Consider the following 18,190-nt stretch of genomic DNA (forward strand, 5'->3'; position numbering starts at 1 on the left):
GCAATACACTTTCTCCTTTCCATGTCACTCCCTGCATCGTTCAAACGATTGTATCTAGCATGTGTACACTATTGGTGGATTATATTTGAATGAGCGTATCGTTACAGCATGTACAGAATTGTGCACAATACGATCGTTCAAGTATAATCGTGCATAACCGTTAATCGGTCGTTTTCTAACGATAATTACTGGAAGTGTACCTAGCTTTAGTCTTTTTTCTTCTGTTTACTTTCCAGTGTGGAGATGAACAGATGTTCAATGCATCTGCAAAGCTGCTCATGTCTAGACTGCCCAAACAAAGATATTTAAAGCAGATCTTTGATGAGATTTACACACTCAAAATAAGAAAGAGGTAAGGCTGTAATGACATTTGTAACGCTCTCTAATATTGACACTCTTTCATTCTGCACAATACCAGTCCATTATTAAGCATATACTTAGCCCCACTGACTACCTATGTAAAGGAGAATTTCCCAATGTATGACCCATGGATGGACGGTGATGCTAAAATTTCCCAAACTTTTTAGCCCCTTTCATGACACCAGGTGATTTTTTTTCACTGCCTTAAAGAGTGGATGCAGAAAACTACCTGTGCCTTTCAACACACAACAGGGAAATTGGCTTTTGCTGGAATAAATTTAATTTATGTTATGGAAAAGTGCCTAAATGAACACTACACAATGACTATTGTTTAAATCTGGCAAATGACATTGATTGAGGGGGGTAGGTAGATAGACAGTTATAGACATATGTTCTTTAACCTTTCCTGATTGCTGTAACTTTACCCTGATCAGGTGATGCTTGAGGTTTATACACAAGTTCACAAAAATTGATTCCCTCCGGGTCACACAATATTCCTGAGGGTGTTTGGATCTACACCTGTTTGTCTTGGGTCAGCTTAATGGACCCTGCTGATTTAGGCCCCCTAACTGATACTTCAGGAGAGAATGACACTGCAAATCCTTTGCTGAAGGCCAGGGAAAGCTGTACATGTCATTACTTTCAAAATACCTATTAATCTGTCAGAATTTTAGTGTGCTCCCACTTTTCTGTTAGAGCTGGTTTCTCATTGCCTTTGTTGCACTGACATTCCAAGATCTACTACTATGACAGGAGTAATCTGTTCAACGTAGACTAATTTGTAGGTAGAAATCTGTGAAAATATAAATCACACTGTAATAGGAGTGAAGTAAGAAACCGGACAATGTTGACATCTTGCATTGTTTCTACAGGGTGCCAGTGCTTGTGCTGTTCAGCTATCGAGATGACTACTACAAGATCCTTTTCTAGTCTGCTCCTACATTTGAAGAATGTGATTACTGTAAATGTTCCCAACCTGGAAGAGGAACTGTGTCCTGTAACAAGGTGACTGATCCCCTCTTTTGTATATAATGTGCCAGCACTTCACATCAGCTGATCTCTGGCCCAGAAAAGTACTGTGATCAAACCAGGATTATCTTTGCTTGAACTGTTTGGAAATTTTTTACCATTGTGCTACAAATCGCTACTGCTGCTCTATTTCTCTTTATGTACAAGACATTGGAGAGTTTCATTTTTTTTATTTTGTATACATTCCTATAGAAAGGAAAAAAAATAAACAATTTAGTCGGTATAAATGTCACATTTTGTCTGAATGACATCCATAACATTTAGGATTATTCATCATTAACTGACAGCAAAACATTTTATTGCAGCATTCCAAAGTCTGTTTAACAAAAACAGATGAGGCATTGCATATCTGAAATACATTTATTTAGGAAAATGGTTAGGTAGCCCCTGGAAAAAGAGGAGATTGATGCTCCCTATTCCTCCACATTTCTAGTATGAGTGTCAACCAGGGTAAACCATGGAGCACATCATATTGAAGACAGAAGGAAATCCTGAACATACTGTATCCTCCTACAGTCCATCCATTGTGGTTTCCGGGGTGACAAGGGGTAATTAGATGGAAGATGCAGCCTGCATCACTCCTATTACATACATACCCCTCCACAGCTAACATTTTCATTACACAGAGAGGGACCAAGTACATCATTGATTTGGAAGCATAGCCCGGTCAATAGGTACATGTAAAATAATTTAAAAACATTACTGTGCCAAAGCAACACTGCTGAAAGTGTTAATATCATTAAACTAGGGTAAATTACTGCACAAATGAAAAAAATCTTTTGGTGTTGAAAAAAACAAAAATGGCTGCATCTAGACCTAAAATAAGTGCCTACAGAAAGCTATCGATACCAATAATACACCATGATGTATACAGTCTGCCAGTTTAGACTGAGAGGAAGGCAGCCGTGGGTTCCATATATTCCCTGTATGAAGTAGGATGTCTGATCTGTGGCATATCATCCCCACCATCATACAGCTTAGTGAATGTATGGCATGAGATACATTATCACCTTTGTGTTTAGAGAATTAGACATTTCTGGTTATGAAAGGTAACATGTCCTTTATGAATCAGTAAACCTAAAGTATATCATACTATATTATTTTTTTAGGTGGAATTAGGTTAACTTTAGTTTTAGTAAGGATAAAGCAATAATGTTTATTATTGAAACATCAAGGTACTTAAAGACCTATTCAATGGAACATTTGATGTCCTTCCAAAATGTGTAAAAGTTAGAGAAAAAAAAGTGCAACTTACAGGTTTACTGATCACAGTGCTTGAGCCCAGTCAGAGCCACATTCATTCATACTTCCTTCTACACACAAGACCTGCACCCAGGGAACCCATTCAGCTGTAGAAGCACCATATAAATACATAGAATTCCTGCATGTAGCACAGCTACTATGTACAGTAAATACAGAGACGTAAGGTAATAGGGGCTTCTTTTTCAACTATCTTCAATCAAAACAGAATATTTGGTTTAGTGACCGATAACTCAACTGGGTGCAAAGCAGCCAGCCAACACAAACTATTCTTCCTTTTACCCTTCGATGAGCCTACTGAAAGCATTCAAAGCCTGCAACGCATACTTTTATCTCATAAGTGCTAAGGTTTAATGTCCTAATAGGAAAGTTCTCTTGGGTTAATGTGTGGAAAAAGGTCGGTCCTCATCCACAAACATAATTCAGTCCTGGTAACTCTAAAGACACTGTGCAGCCCTTTTAAGTGTTCAAGATGGCTTCCTCCAGGTTGTAGCTTGTAGAGCGTATACAGCGTCATAGAGCAAAGTAAGTGCCAGGTGAGCTTCTTCCCCATTTAACTTTCATTATTTTTGGAATTTAAGTCTGGAATCTCTTTCTGCATAAAATACATGACGGCACTAGCCACCTTGTCAGGTCCAATATTATATACAGGATGTGTAGGCTTCTGTTGGAGGGGAGGAAAAATAAAACATTTTTATACTGTGTATCATTCAGACTTTAGATCATCTACATACAATAAACTAAATGGATTCTAACCTAATTTTAGTATAACTACAGTAAAAACATTTTTACAACAATCGTATAACTTTCTTTTCTCAGTAAGAGCCCCTTTCTAAAACCAGATAAAAAGCAACTTAACCCATAACAAGCAGATGAGGATTAGACAAATGTAAAAGTACTCCCTATATAGCCAGTCCATAATCAGCTCTTCTCAATGTAAACCTGTCATGACAGATGTATGGAAGGATTAGGGGTTGTCACAGATCTTTCTACTTACCAAAGTGTTTTCTGGAGATCCCACAACTGTTTCATGCAGCAAGTCACCACTACCGAAATGCTGTGCTATAGACAGGCCACTCAGACAATAGCAGGTATGATAGAAGTCTCTCGATCTTTACATACATAAAATATATAAATCATCAAAAGAAGCCACCACAGTGCTATAAAAGTAAAAGCCATTCTCTGAACATCAACACTTACTTGCCAGGTTTATCTAGTAAACCACCGCTGGGGCACTGGCAGCACAAGAGAATATATTCCTGGAGTGCCTTCTGGTCAAACATCCAGTTGCTGTAACCGAGGGCTGAATCTCCTGCAAAGACAAAGATTTTCATCATATGGTGCAAACACGATATGCAAGGTGATATGACCTACAAAAGCCAACATTTGCTGAGAGAAATATGGGAGCTGCTGCAACTGCCAATCCCCTTCGGAAGATGCTCGTTATCTGGCAGGTACACCAACTAACTGGGTTCTCTAAGGTTTGTGTCAAAGACACGAACGAATATGTATTGTACTTTATATGTAAAGCCAGGAATCCTGTGCATTCAGAGACAAGCAAAAGGGTAAACATTACAGCCAGAAAAAGTTTCTTAGGAAGAGGTTTCATCCTATAACAGTCTGATAATGATTTATTATAAATATATATTTTTTGTTTTGGAATATAAAGGGAAAAGTGTATTGACCTTACATTTTCTATCTGCAGCACATTGCTCCCTGACCCCAGATAACATTCACAAGTTCGGTGAAAAACAATTATACAGAAACATGTAATTTTCTTTTACAAATAACCCATAATTTATCACTAGAATGTGCACGCCAATAAACCAAGCTGGAGTGCTAAAATCCCTGCTAAAATATCAGAAAGATTATTACCTTCAGCGTGTAAAGTTCTATGGAGAAGAGGCAGTAGACCAGCTTGCCAGAAAGAATAGCAGCCATCAACCAGTTTGTTACAGCGACCTTGAAATCCACCTTCAAATCTCATTTGTCTGAAAGCAACCCATCTCTGAAAGAATACCAACATTCAATGTCATTCATATTTCATACTGGGCAAGTCCATCTGTTAAATCTACAGTTTAGGTTTGTTGAACATCTAGTTCTATTAGGAAAGTAAAATGCAACTGCTGCCCTAATTTCACAGATTACAGAGAATCAGGCATTAGCTTTCTAGGACAGCGGTCGCCAACCAATGGTCCGCAGCAGGGGACCCCTAAATGGGATCAGGAGAAGGACCCCACTGGAGGGGCGCACAGGCCGGGGCACATCCCTGTACAAATCCCAGGTTCAGGGAAGTGGATGGGCTGTGTCCCTGGACATAACCTGCCCAACTCTGCCATCACAGATCTGTGATAGGAGAGTGGGCGGGGTTGTGTCATGATGACGTCCCAATGCGAAGGTTTCTCCCCCTTTGATTGACACCCCGCACATGCACCGTCAGGAGCCAGTGATTTTAGTGGTCTGCGGGACCAAAAAGGTTGGCAACCACTGTTCTAGGAGATCCTATTTTTACAGAAGTGCAACTTTACCTCTCAGGGAAGATTCACACTGCTATTAGAATTCTGTACTGGCTGACCTGCCCCGTTAATCTGAGCTTTCATGTAGAAAAATAAAAACCCATTAAAACTTTTGTTCTGTTTTCTGTAAATCTGAAGATCTAAAAAAATCAATAGAATGGTTTGATCGCTCCATTTTTCTCAGGTAGGGCAATGACCTTACACTTTCACAATAACAGAAACAGAATACAAGCTAAAGTAAAGTTTATTTTTTTATATTTTACAGTTCAAGGTAGGAGATCCAGAGGAGTATGATGTAATTTTGGAGGATTGCTTACTTTACATTACAAGCAGCTACGGATGCCAGCAAGGACTTGTCTGAAGGGAACAGGCAACCTTCAGCATAATTACCAGACATGTAGTATTGATTAGAAGTGGTTCATAACATTCTCGTAGCAGATTTACTTTAACCAAGATGTGTACATGTGCAATGGGTTTTATCATGGATCTGGTTAAATATGATCTACATCTAACATGCACAATAAAGTTACAGTAGAGTTTATCCTAGTTTGAAAGATTAAAGTTCAAGAAGCAAAGCTAAAACCCAGTTTTAAAGTGGCCCTGTTTCTTAACAAAAAGCAGCTTGTAAATGGGGGCTCTTCTTACGTCACTTATCTTCAGGTCTTATGGGCTAGTTCACATGTACAATATAAATTGGTGTGGTTACTGTTTTTTAACTGAAGAGAGCCAAAGTTGTCAGGCAGTGTCTCACCTGTACTCTACCCTATATGTAAAAATTTGGGGTAAATGACAACTTCCCAGCCTGTAAAAGAAGCTGAACTCTTGTTCATTGGAAAAAAGTATGGCAATGTGGGCTGATAACTGCACAGGAAATTCACCGGAACCAATCATGAAATTTTTTCAGAGCATAGAGGAATCTTTAGCTTCTGACAGATCTGATAAACTTAAAAACTTATTTCTAAAGCAGCGAACCCGACATTCTGCTCCAGGGAAAATTTTAATGAATGTCAGATTCATTCCTTTATAAAAGAACTCCAAAGTGTTTTGTATGTAAGGATTCTGGCAGTGCCAAAGCTCTACAAAAGTTCAGGTATGCCAAAGAGAGGGGAGGCAAGTATAAAGAACTTTCTTTTCTATGCAAGAGATAAACTGTAACATCTGAAAATAATGTTTATATTAAAATTATTTAAGGCAATCACTTACCAACAAGCTCTTTAGGTCTAATAGATGAACTCTCTTCAGGATGACCAAGGCTGCCAGGCCACAAAAGGTATACCCTCCATGTGCTTCCATGCCCGGCACCCCACCGATTCCACCTTCCCAAAACTGGCACCTACAATATTGGTATAGTGTAAATACAACAGTACATCATACAATGCTACAGGTTTAAAAGTTAATGTAAAAGGAAGGATACTTTTCCATACCTGGCTATCCATTCAGCCGTGCCATCAAATAACTTGGGAGTCATAATGTTTGTCAGCGATGCCACAGAGGCAGCACAATAGGCACTTCTGTAATACAGGAAGAAACTTGGCTACTGTACAAAAAATTATTAACGAGACTTGATTTTTTTATTTATTATTTTGAAGTCATAATATGAGCTACCCTTCTAATTCACCCCAAAAAATGAATAGGATTCTCAACTAATTTTTGAATGTATTGTGGACACCATCTGCATATTCAAGACCCTTTTTCTGTTCGAGATGACTGCAATATTTACAAACGTGATTAAGGCCAAGTTCACTTAGATCATTTCTAGGCAGTCTGCGGCTGTCAGCATTCATCAACCGCTCACCATGGATTTTAGGTATGACAAATGCTGCTTACAGATCTGGAAGCAAGCCAGTTTGTATGAGGTACCTAAACCTTTACAAAATATTTCCTCTACAAAAGTCATTTTTAAAATTATTATAATAGGATATGCAGCAGCATAGCCTAAAATGCCATAAAACCTCTCAGTCTAAGTCCTGGAGATTTAAATTGATCCATGCCATTTCATCTACAGGAACAGCAGCTGCACTTTACCTACCTTCATGCGTATTTTCCTTTCCCAGAAGTTTTTTTTTATTTTTATGAGAATGCCTTATTTCTACACAGTTCAGGACAATGTGGTAAAACATGAACAGGAAGAAGGATGTGATAGTTGATAAATATTACCGTATATATGTATAATCTTAGTTACCTTATAGGGATAGTGCAAACCCCATTAAAAGCATATATAAGAAAAAACGTGAGAATGGGGTTTTTAGGCAAATAAACAATTTGTATTCAGTGATAAACTCTGATAGAATACATATAATAAAAGGCATACAATGTATGATCATGCATTTGATCCAGTTCAGAGGCCAATCAAGTTGGCACTAGACAAGTATATTGTATAGTGTATAAATACATGCATTTACATAATCAATACCTGATAATCATGATGTTTGAATGTTTGTCTGTAGCTTCAAATGTGTTAATTGTTTATTTGTGTATATCTTATTTTATGTCATACTTTTGAGACAAATATCTATGTACGTTCTGTAATATATTTAGACCACATGCAGTACCCGAGTACAATTCTGCTACCGCACAGCTACGTGAGAAAGCCCATACTGGGCGAAACGTGTCAGGTCCACAAGCTGCGCGTAGAATAGTACGTTCGTTACGGAACTCGCGGTAGATACACATTTTATCATGTGTCCACACATCCTGCATTGTATGCCTTTATTATATGTATTCAATGAGAGTTTATCACTGAATACAAATTGTTTATTTGCCTAAAAGCAATGTGGTAACACAGTTGAAAACAAATATTTTTAGTTCTAGGTTTTTATTGTGAATGATTAGTGCGGCATCAGATCATTTCTAAAAGTAATCCTTGTGCTATCTGCAATCAGCCAGCAAAAAAAAAAAAATTACTTTAGCAGATTTACCGCTCCACAGAAAAAATGGAACAAGCTAAGCATTTCTGCCAAAAATCTCTTTACATTTACATCCCTCTCTATGTAAACATAATGCATTGTCTATGCAGTGGTCTTCTACCATGAAACATTGTGTAGAGGATCAGATTATTTAGGGGATTTGGCACTGGACCCCGGCCATCACGGATAGCCTGCCATTTCAGCTGCCACAGCCACCTGAACCCACAGAAGTTGCTGAGCCCGAGTGCTATTTAAAATTGGCGCGGAGACAATCGGTCGCTGTCCTTGGGCCATTAAAAAAAACATCTTATACTCAAATTTTACATTTTAAATAATTCAGTATTTTAACTCTCAATACCAATGGTGAGATGTAGTCCCCAACAGACACATCAATAATACCGACACCAATTTCTAACCTAGTTACATACATTACATTTTTAATAAGGCTTGTGCATACAAATTTACCTGACTACTAAAGAAAATGAAAAAATATCTAACCTTACATCCACTTCACCTCCTACATGCATGTTGAATGAGCCATCAGGCTGTTTCAAGGACCAGAGGAATCGCAGAAGTGTTTCCCTGTGAAATAAATAAAATCATCACTAGTTGTAGAGGACACACAAAAGGATAGAATTTAGAGTAACCTGCCCAGAGATGGATCTTAGAGATACCCCAACGCTGCTTTTATGCTTAGATTTGTCTCATCCACATTCACAAACCTGTTAATGACATCGTAGGCTTCCTCAGTTCCAATGGTGCACAGAGCATTCACGGCTGCATAGGTAGGAGCTAGATGGGGTTGCTGGCCAGGTCCACCTCCAAACCCCCCACCGGGAGCCTGGCATCGACCTAGAAACTGGCAAACACTGGAAAAGGGCAGACAAATATTATTGCGACCAAGTCCAAGACAGCCAGTGCCATACACATGTGGTATGGAATAATGAGAGTAAATATACAAACCTAATAACCAAAGTGATTTATGATAACAACCTGTGTGAGCAATAGTCAAATATAAAACAAAAACTTTTTTTTTTTTTTTACAAAACCCAACATCCTTTGCATTTTTTTCCCATTTTACAATCTTGTTTTTATGTGTATGCTGCCTACATTGCATGTCCAGTGCAGTGTCAAATGTCTAGTCTGACGTCTGGATAATTTCATTCCAGTGTGTCCAATAGAGAAAATTTCCAGAGAAGATGACTGGAGGACCAGTACTTGTAGTGAAGTTTGCTAAAATGTGCATGCAACTTTACTCTGGCAGGCAGGACTCACAGTTCTTTCTACTTATTTGTGTTATATATTGTTATTCCTTGTGAGTTTACTTTACTTTCCCAAAAATCTATTAAGTTAGTGGAAGCCCCACCTGTGGCAGTTGTCACCGCAACAAAGGTATCCACTAGGAGACTTACGATGTGCTTTTTTGGGACAAATCTTTGCTCTGTTTTTTCACTGCTGTAAAGTGTTCGATTTTTCTATACTTTCTGGTGTGACAACAGTATCTATCTACCAGGACAAAATGTGAGGGGAACAGCAGTACAAACATTGCAAGATTCCAACGTTCCAAAAAATAAAAAAAATAAAAGTGACCCACAATATTCCAAGACACAGGAATGTCACATTTATGCATGTATAATTTCATGATCACATTTATACGGCGATGCTCACTTTGATGCAACAGATCCAGGGATTGGCTCGTCCAGTAACATTAGACTATGTACAATCCAATAGCATAGCCAGGGGCGGCTGGCATCCAGGCACTAGGATCAAGAAAAGTTTACACTTAAAACACTTACATTAAAGAAGTAAACAATTTTAATGTGCTGCTTTAATGCAGCACCAAGCGTGTTCTTCAAGGAAAAGCTTGCCTGTTAGTTTTACTAAAAATTAGGCAAGTTTCCATGTGGACAACACACAAGCTTACATGTGCAGTGTAGTATTTAATGCATTAATGATCAGGGATTCTGAAATGCTGATTGTTAGATTAAGCTTTCTGCTTGTCTCAAAATTTAAGGGCTGAACATGTGACCTGAAGCTGAACATTTAGGACCCTTTTTAAGCATTTTTATTTTCTCTGAAACATTCTGTAGTGAACAGCATTCAGTACTGGATAACATATACAATTCAACAGCTTTTAGAGAGCTCTATAGGAAAGGTTCAATGGATTGAGAAGAAAATGTATTTTGGTCACTGTTATTTTAGGTTTACTTTACAATATTTGCATACAACTTTTATTCTACAAACATTTATATGGGGTGTTTGTAAGTTACAATGCACAGCATGCAGTGCTTACTAATAAGCAATCACAAAATTTACTTCCAGTTGTTCACTGCTCCTGTAAACAGGAAATCCAGACAGATTGTTAAAAGAGAAAATGTGAGCGAGTCTCTGCTGTGTAATCCTAGATGCCGCTATTTAGGTCTCACAGCATCAGCTATTCCTGTCTATTCTCATCACAGTAGCTCTCTGAAACCAGCCTTAAAGTGGAAGTAAAGTCCCGAATTGAACACACCAATTCATATATTTTATTATATTGTGTGCTGGCGGTAGAGATATACAACCACAATATACCTGGGGTCAGCAATCTTATAGAATATCTTCACTGAATGTAATTTTTTTTTACCCAATGATAAATCCTTAATGGTATATCAGCGTACAGACACAGTTTAAAAGAATAGAGAAGGCTAATGTGTTATATAAGTTTAAGATTAACCACTCCATGGGAAGGGGGGCCATTGGACATACTACAGTGTTCTCTCCAGCACCTTTTAGCCAGGCGTACCACCCGGCACTTTTCACCAACCACCCGGCTGTTTACTGATGAGTTGGGTCACAATACAGAGGCCACCACCCACCTACAATTTCTTCCCACCCGTCTTAAAAAAAATTCTGGATGAGCACTGTACTATATATCCAGGGGAATAGAGCATGTTTGTATTTTGTCATTTCTTTGCACCTCTCTGGGAGCTCTAGTGGATTATCAAAAGATCTAAAATGAGCTATTACGCGTTTATGACTACTGAATTACAAAACTCCATACACCGACAGATGAATGTTCACAAAGAATATTTTTGTGACGTCACACCCAGATAGGAGAATTTCAGATGTGTGATAAACCACAGCAGTTCTTTGCATGCTCAACTGTGCTCTCATTCAACCGAATGAAAGTGGCTGAGAACCATTTTGTGTTAGCATTGGTTTGTAGCATGGTTCCTGGATGCAACAAATGGCTTACAACCACCCCTGAATGACCAGCCGCTTCCACTAACGTGAATGTGGACATAATCAAACCGAAAAGCTGTTGATGAACATGGCTGCTGTTGTTGCTAGAGGACTGAAATAGCCTTTAATCCTTTGTGGTGCAGTGAACCACAGAATACAAAATTTGACAAATACAGAGATTTACCATAAAAACTGCTCCCAAACACATATACTGGTGTCCAGGAGTGGCTAACTGTTTTAAGCTACGTACACACGTCAGATTTTTATCGCCCGATAATCGGCATCGGCCAATTATCGGGCGAAAATCTGCCGTGTGTACAGTCGGTGTCGTGTCGGTGTCGTCCATCGTCTGGACGACCGACCTGCCGGATCCACGGACGATGGCCGATCCTAATGAAAGGGAAGGGGAGAGCGCGCAGCAGGGTGCCGCTCCGTCGCTCTCCCCCCTCCCCTCTCCATAGAGCAGAATGGTGCTGTATGTACAGCACCGTTCATGCATCGTGCACTCCCTTGTCGTTGGAAAGGATCGTGAAAGATCCTTTCCAACGACAAAAATTGGAAGTGTGTACGCAGCTTTAGACGAGTAACACAAGTAAGAAAAGTAAATATTTACGTTAGTTGGTTGAAACATTAATGCATAGTGGTGAACTTACGGGGAATATTTTTGTCAAGTAGAAAAAAAACTGAATTGGACTCCCTGCTAAAGAGTGCAGGTTTTACTGCATTACCACCCTAAATATAAAAAGGTTTATTTACCTCATAGGAGTCAGAGAGGTGATGCAAGCCTTTTCGTAGGTAGTGGGCATGGAGCTCTCTCTCCAGTACAAGCCTGTAAGAAAACCGGGTATGAATTAAAAAAAAAAATCTAGTCAATTCTTTTTTTGCATTATGAATAATACGGAATGAAGAATGAACCAATGCGGGGACAGGAGTACTCAAATATAAAGCTTGGAGTGTCCAAAAGTAATAGAAAGCCAACCAGATTCTACAACAGAAATGTTTTTTTGCAGACTGACATCTAACCAATTCAGGTAAACATAATGCATTACATATTTTACATCCATTCTTAATAATTGCAATGCTTTGCCTTTAAATATTAGAATTAAAAAAAAAAAAAAGTATTGACACGTTACAACTTTCTTGCTGAGTTCTTGTATATAAAGTCTGATTTTTTTTTTAGGAAGCTTAAAACTTAAAGCAACTCTGCGGACTTTCAAATAAAACCAAATAAATAGGCTCTGCAACAGCAGACTGTGAATTCAGCGACTTTGCATTCAAGACACTTCCAGGAGTGTCAGGTGTCTGATTTAAGCACCACTGTGGTGTCTGTTTGGGGCATGTACTGAGATACTCTAACTCCTAAATTTATACATGGAAGCCCTTTTACCTGCAATAAAAGTAGTCATTTTGTTTGATCAGTCCCGAGATTTACAAAGTGATGCCAGACAGTACAGATAGGTCTCTATGCCCCTAGCCTCTGATTGGATGACAAAAGAAAAGCAGGAAACTGATACCGACAAGGAACAGAATAGAAGTAGAGATGTATGTATGTGTGAATGCAGGCAAGCCTGACTGGTTCTTCTAGAGTGCTGATGAGCAGAAATTACTGAAAGCTAACATCAAGACAGATCCAGGCACTCATCAGTTTTGTTCAAAGTACATTTAATGATTATGAAAGAAATATAGATCTACATTTTTCCTATTTACCAGGACTTCTGCTTAAAACAACATAGAACAAAGAAACTTTTTAAATCATAGTCAGATGATTAGTATTAGTTGGATTTTTGGATTAAGTGAATAGATCATTGCTCTGGGTGCTGGTGACTTGATTCTGGAAGTACCATCTTTCCCATTTACAGTAACCTAGCGCCCCCTAGGACACTATGCTTTAAGACATCTTTGGGCAAAGATGGATTGGTCACCAATTTAGGTAAAAGATCTATGAATGATGTTTGTTATTGAATATGTATATTATTCTGTATATGTGTATAAACAAATAAGTATTTCTTGTTCTTTCCTTCATATTTTGCTGAAACCAGTCTCTGGATATTTGTACTTGCATATGTTATCCTACTATCAAAAATCCCCTGAAGAAGCAATTGTATCTGCAAAACGCGTCAGGGCCTACTAAAATGTTTGATAGGATTTTATTTTATATAATGTCTGAGGCCTTTCGCTTGGGCCGTATGCTTTTATAATTGTACATGGAATGTTTAATATTGTTATTGTACACTAAATACAAACATTTTATTGTAACTGATTTACTTGCCAGTAATTCCCTGGTAAGGTACACCAGTACTCTGTTTCGTTCTATATTATATAACTAATATATAACTTGTTCTCTGACAAGCAGCGAGGTTGGGTTCACGCCATTGCATATCATACATGTTATGCCATTTACTTTGAAGGGTATTTAAAAACACCAGTGTTGCAGTACCATGTGTGGTGACTTGTACCAGAGAAAAAAGGTGCATATGCATTATTTATTTATTATCAAATGAATGGGCCACCTTAACATATAGCTAACTGATTCATATTCATTACTACAGCCTAGAAGGCGGATAGTGAAGGGGCCCTCATAGAGAATAGTGATTTGGATAGGTGCTTTAGAAGATAGGTGTTTAACAAATTGGACGGACACATTGCTGCAATGTTTTGCAGCACAAATCTCACAGCATGTATGTAGTCATCTGGCAGCTACAGCCTTACAATTACATTGTGTGAGTACTTTAAAGTGAACCTTTCCCAAAAGAAACAGGAGTGCTGCTGTTGATCGTCTAAATATTACATGTGGCCAGGCTACAGACATTTACCTGTTTACATATTCTTAACAGGATGAAAATGAGCGTTAAGTCAAACCATTCTTGGCCTCGGTATCTGCTCTGTAAGCTGCAATATTGTGCGTTTTGAAGATAGATTGCTCCAAAGTCTCCCCAAATGTTACAGGTTCACCCTGATGCACCTTTAGAACAACATCAATTGAAAGCATTAAAGTGGAACTATGGTTCAGAATTCAAAAATCACAAGAAGGCAGGCTTTTTGCTGCAGAAGGGACAGGTGATGTCCTTTCTGTAGTAAAACATATAAAGTGCAACATCGCCCCCTTAATTCTTGATCTCCTAGGCGAATGGGAGCGCAGAGCCTCCCGGGATACCTACATCACGCATCTCGGGAGGCTCTTGGCTGCTCCTTGGGCATGTGCAGAAGGAGCCCTTTCATCAATAGGAATAAAAATTGCCAATCCCACGTGTGCGCATGCATGAGATTGGGAAAAAACTTGCCTATCTAGTTTTTTCCCGATCAGTCACCTGATCCCGCACCTGTGCAGTGTGAGATCGAGTGATGTAGGAAGAACAACACACAAGAGAGGAGAAGAAGTCAGCGTCTGGCACTCCTCCTGCGCCGGGCTGACAGATACCGGGGCGACGCAGGACCCGATGGAAGAAACCGCCTGAAGGATGGATTGATCTGCGGCATTGAAGGCAAGTGTATTTTTGTTTTGGGTTTACTTCCACTTTAAGTAAAAAATTACAATCAGGCAGATAACTGGTCTCACTTTTTATGTTTCTTTCTGCTTTAATACATCAACAATAAGTGATAACTACCAGGAAAATAGTAAGATTGTTTTTCTTTCAGTACACAAATAGGGGAAAACTTAGATCAAGCAGGGAGCAGCAGCTATAACCTCTTTCAATGCTATAACAAACAGTACCAGCAACAATTGTATCCTGCAGCACTTCTCATTACAGAGGTCTAGCAGCTCCTCAATTTGGTAAATATCAGTTCCAGTATGTATTTATGTCAGTTTGTGTTTTACTGCTGATTGCAAGAACATTAAACAAGCCTGAGGGGTATGGGTGTAGAGAAGATCACCTGCTCCTCTCCAAAGCTGAAAATAGAAATGCCCTGCATTATGTTCCCTTCTACATCTTAATCTATATATCTGGGCTTTAATTATTGCAGAGCTGTGTGCATCACAAGAGTGGCTGAACAGGTTTATCGATTATTTGGAAAAACAGCAAAGACATTTTAGAGGCTAAATTTCACATTCACAGATTGTCAACAACCAATGAAGGTGTCAAAAAAAAAATAGGCAACGCATTGAGAGAAAGCTGACAAAAGTAGCCCAATGTATGGTGTTACTCACTGAAAGGCCCCTTGGCTGTTCTTGATGGCAGTGAAGATGGCACCCACAGAATTCTCCACTTTTTTCTGCAAGCATTAAAAATACACAAGATAATAAGCAAGTATTTTTTACACTTTTTAAAACATTATTGGTGTGGGTGTATGCTGCGGATTAAAACCGAACTAGCATTCCACTTAAAGGAATGCACAATCAGGTGGGTCATTATGGCTGAAAGGGGCAAGCAATGTCCCTCCTGCAATAATCCCCCTACCTGCCTGAATGATTGCTTCTGTATCTGAAAACGCAGCTTCAGCGCTCAGCAATCGCGTGCCGAGAATGAACAAGTTCCTGTGCACCAGTTACGTCATCCCAGTCTGGCCAAAGACCATCTACAGAAGAGAAAACAGAAAAAGACGGCAGTAACCTGTGAGGAAACAGTGACAGGAGAGTATTGTGGTTTGAGTTCGGTTGTATGGAACCATTTAAGATAATTTGAACTTCAAACATGGGAGAACATATGGATGAATATCAGATAAGCAGAAAGCGCCAGCGCTTATCAGTGGATAAGCAGAAAGCGCCAGCACTACTTTATCTAGTACTTACCAGGGACATTAAACTTTCTAGTAATGTATCTCAGAGACCAAGAAGATGATTTGCTGAATTAAAAAGTGAATAGTGATTGTTTAACTAGTGTATAGGCCACATAAAACATAACAGTCAAATGTGGTTTGGAGCCCTGGACTATGATGCAGCACTGAAGTGCTATTTTAGGTCGTCACTGCCAAGAGTCAAAATTATCCACTTGCTGGACTTGTATAACCAATGAAAATACAAGGAAAATTATTATTAAATATTATATTAATAAGATTTTTTTTAGAGCGCCAACATATGTACATTAAATGGGGGTTGCAAATGAAAGATGAATACAGATAGTGACACAGGAGGAGGGCAGCCTGCCCTGAAGAGCTTACAATCTGGGAGAATGATTGGAAAATGGGCAAAGCTTAGGTAAATTTACAGAGCAGCTACCAAGTACTAGCAGTGTGTGATCTCCATTGTCTACATGAATGCAGCACAAAATACACTGCACTCAAACAAGCATGTGAAGCCGATTCCTTCATCCCAGGCCAAGTCTACTGTACTACAATATTACTCTACCCTGAGATTCGGATGACAGCTCTCCAATGAAAAGGAGAGAAAACGTTAGTGAGAAGAGGTTATGACCTCAAGGATTAGGGCCATTCCTGGAATTATTAGGAAAGATAACAAGATAAAAACAGAAAATAACGTTTGTGTGCAAATAATAATAAAAAAAACAGATGCTGGCATTCTATAGAAAGCACAGTTGTACAGCTCTGTGACTCCTCCAGTGAGATCCTATGACTTGGTTTGATGTCAGCACACACTTTGATTACAGACTGCACAGTAAATATAACCAACATTGAAATGTATTATATTCAGTGAAATATTTATCTATGAAAATGATTCAGGAGTAAAATACAAAACCAGGAGATATTGTGTACACTTTGTTATCGATAAAAGATAAAGTGCCAGAAACCGGCACAATGGGAACAAATACTTCTATAGAGTATAGAAAAGAATTGCCTTCATTGAGCACCCACATTGTGCACGCTGCCTATCTCCTTGAGTATCAACTGCAAACAATGGACAAGACTTTTATTGTAGTTTTCCCAGCTGCAACTGCCAAATCATTGCAAAAAAATAAAAGATCATGGGATCACCAAAAGAAAGTGTTGATAGAAAATATCTGTGCTATAAGCCTCATATAGAAGGCTATCAATTCTGGGCACACAGTAGCCTTGGTACAATAATGCAGAACTGATTGATATTTACTGCAGAAGACATCAGCTCCAGACCCATTCACTCCTATGGAGCTCCATCCATTCTAATGGGAATCACCTCCTAGATTGTAAGCTCTTTGGGGCAGGGTCCTCTGCATTTTATTATTATTATTATTATACAGTATTTATATAGCGCCATCATATTACGCAGTGCTCTACAAAGTCCATAGTCATGTCACTAGCTGTCCCTCAAAGGAGCTCACAATCTAATGTCCCTACCATAGTCACATGTGATTATTATAGTCTAAGGTCAATTGTTAGGGAGAAGCCAATTAACCTAATGGCATGTTTTTGGAATGTGGGAGGAAACTGGAGTACCCGGAGGAAACCCACGCAGACACGGGGAGAACCTGCAAACTCCATGCAGATAATGTCCTGGCTGACATGCGAACCCGTGCTGCCCACATCTGTCTGTCTTTTGAAACCCCTATTTAATATACAGTGCTGTGTAATATAATATACAGCGCTGTGTAATATGTTGGCGCTATATAAATCCTGTTTATTAATAAAGATAATAATAAAATGGCCCATCAAAGTAAATGGATTGTACAATGCAGGCAGAATGGTGGAGAATGTAGACCATCCACAGACCTGGCATCTGGATCTTGGAAAGTATTGGAATGTAGAAGGTGGGTTAGTAGAGGTCAGTGGGGATGGGTATTAGGGATATTTAAAATCTTCTACTGGATGCCCAACTGGGTAAAGTGCCCACTTGGCTTGGTCCCAGGAAGGGTCATACCAAAAGTTTCACAAATGTTTAACCATTTTTGCAGATAGGGACAGGTGATGTCCAGTGTTCTCCCTAGCCTTCTTACAGAAAGATAAAGACTGGAATATGTAACAACCAACATAGTTTATAGAGTTCAAAGGTCAGGACTATGTAATATACAGTACAACATAGTGTACATA

The 18,190-nt window shown here is 38.9% G+C and overlaps 1 protein-coding gene across 2 annotated transcripts; it reads right to left on the minus strand.

The window, feature by feature from the left end:
• Positions 1 to 1,543: 1,543 nt before the first annotated feature.
• Positions 1,544 to 17,989, minus strand: FNTB (farnesyltransferase, CAAX box, subunit beta). 2 transcript variants are annotated; one of them, XM_072428536.1, is made up of 12 exons: positions 15,691 to 17,989; positions 15,441 to 15,505; positions 12,050 to 12,122; positions 9,740 to 9,831; positions 8,794 to 8,940; positions 8,570 to 8,653; positions 6,590 to 6,676; positions 6,369 to 6,498; positions 4,525 to 4,657; positions 3,850 to 3,961; positions 3,647 to 3,761; positions 1,544 to 3,313 (listed from the first exon to the last, which is right to left on the minus strand). In XM_072428536.1, exons 4-12 carry the CDS (start codon positions 9,778 to 9,780, stop codon positions 3,203 to 3,205), a joined length of 960 nt encoding a protein of 319 aa, XP_072284637.1. In that variant the 5' UTR covers positions 9,781 to 9,831; positions 12,050 to 12,122; positions 15,441 to 15,505; positions 15,691 to 17,989; the 3' UTR covers positions 1,544 to 3,202. The 2 variants fall into 2 exon arrangements, with proteins under 2 accessions (XP_072284637.1, XP_072284636.1); XM_072428535.1 differs by lacking the exon at positions 15,691 to 17,989 and having other exon boundaries at positions 15,441 to 15,646.
• Positions 17,990 to 18,190: the final 201 nt, after the last annotated feature.

Source organism: Pyxicephalus adspersus, chromosome 12 (genome assembly GCF_032062135.1).
Source record: "Pyxicephalus adspersus chromosome 12, UCB_Pads_2.0, whole genome shotgun sequence".
In the NCBI taxonomy this organism is placed as follows: domain Eukaryota; kingdom Metazoa; phylum Chordata; class Amphibia; order Anura; family Pyxicephalidae; genus Pyxicephalus; species Pyxicephalus adspersus.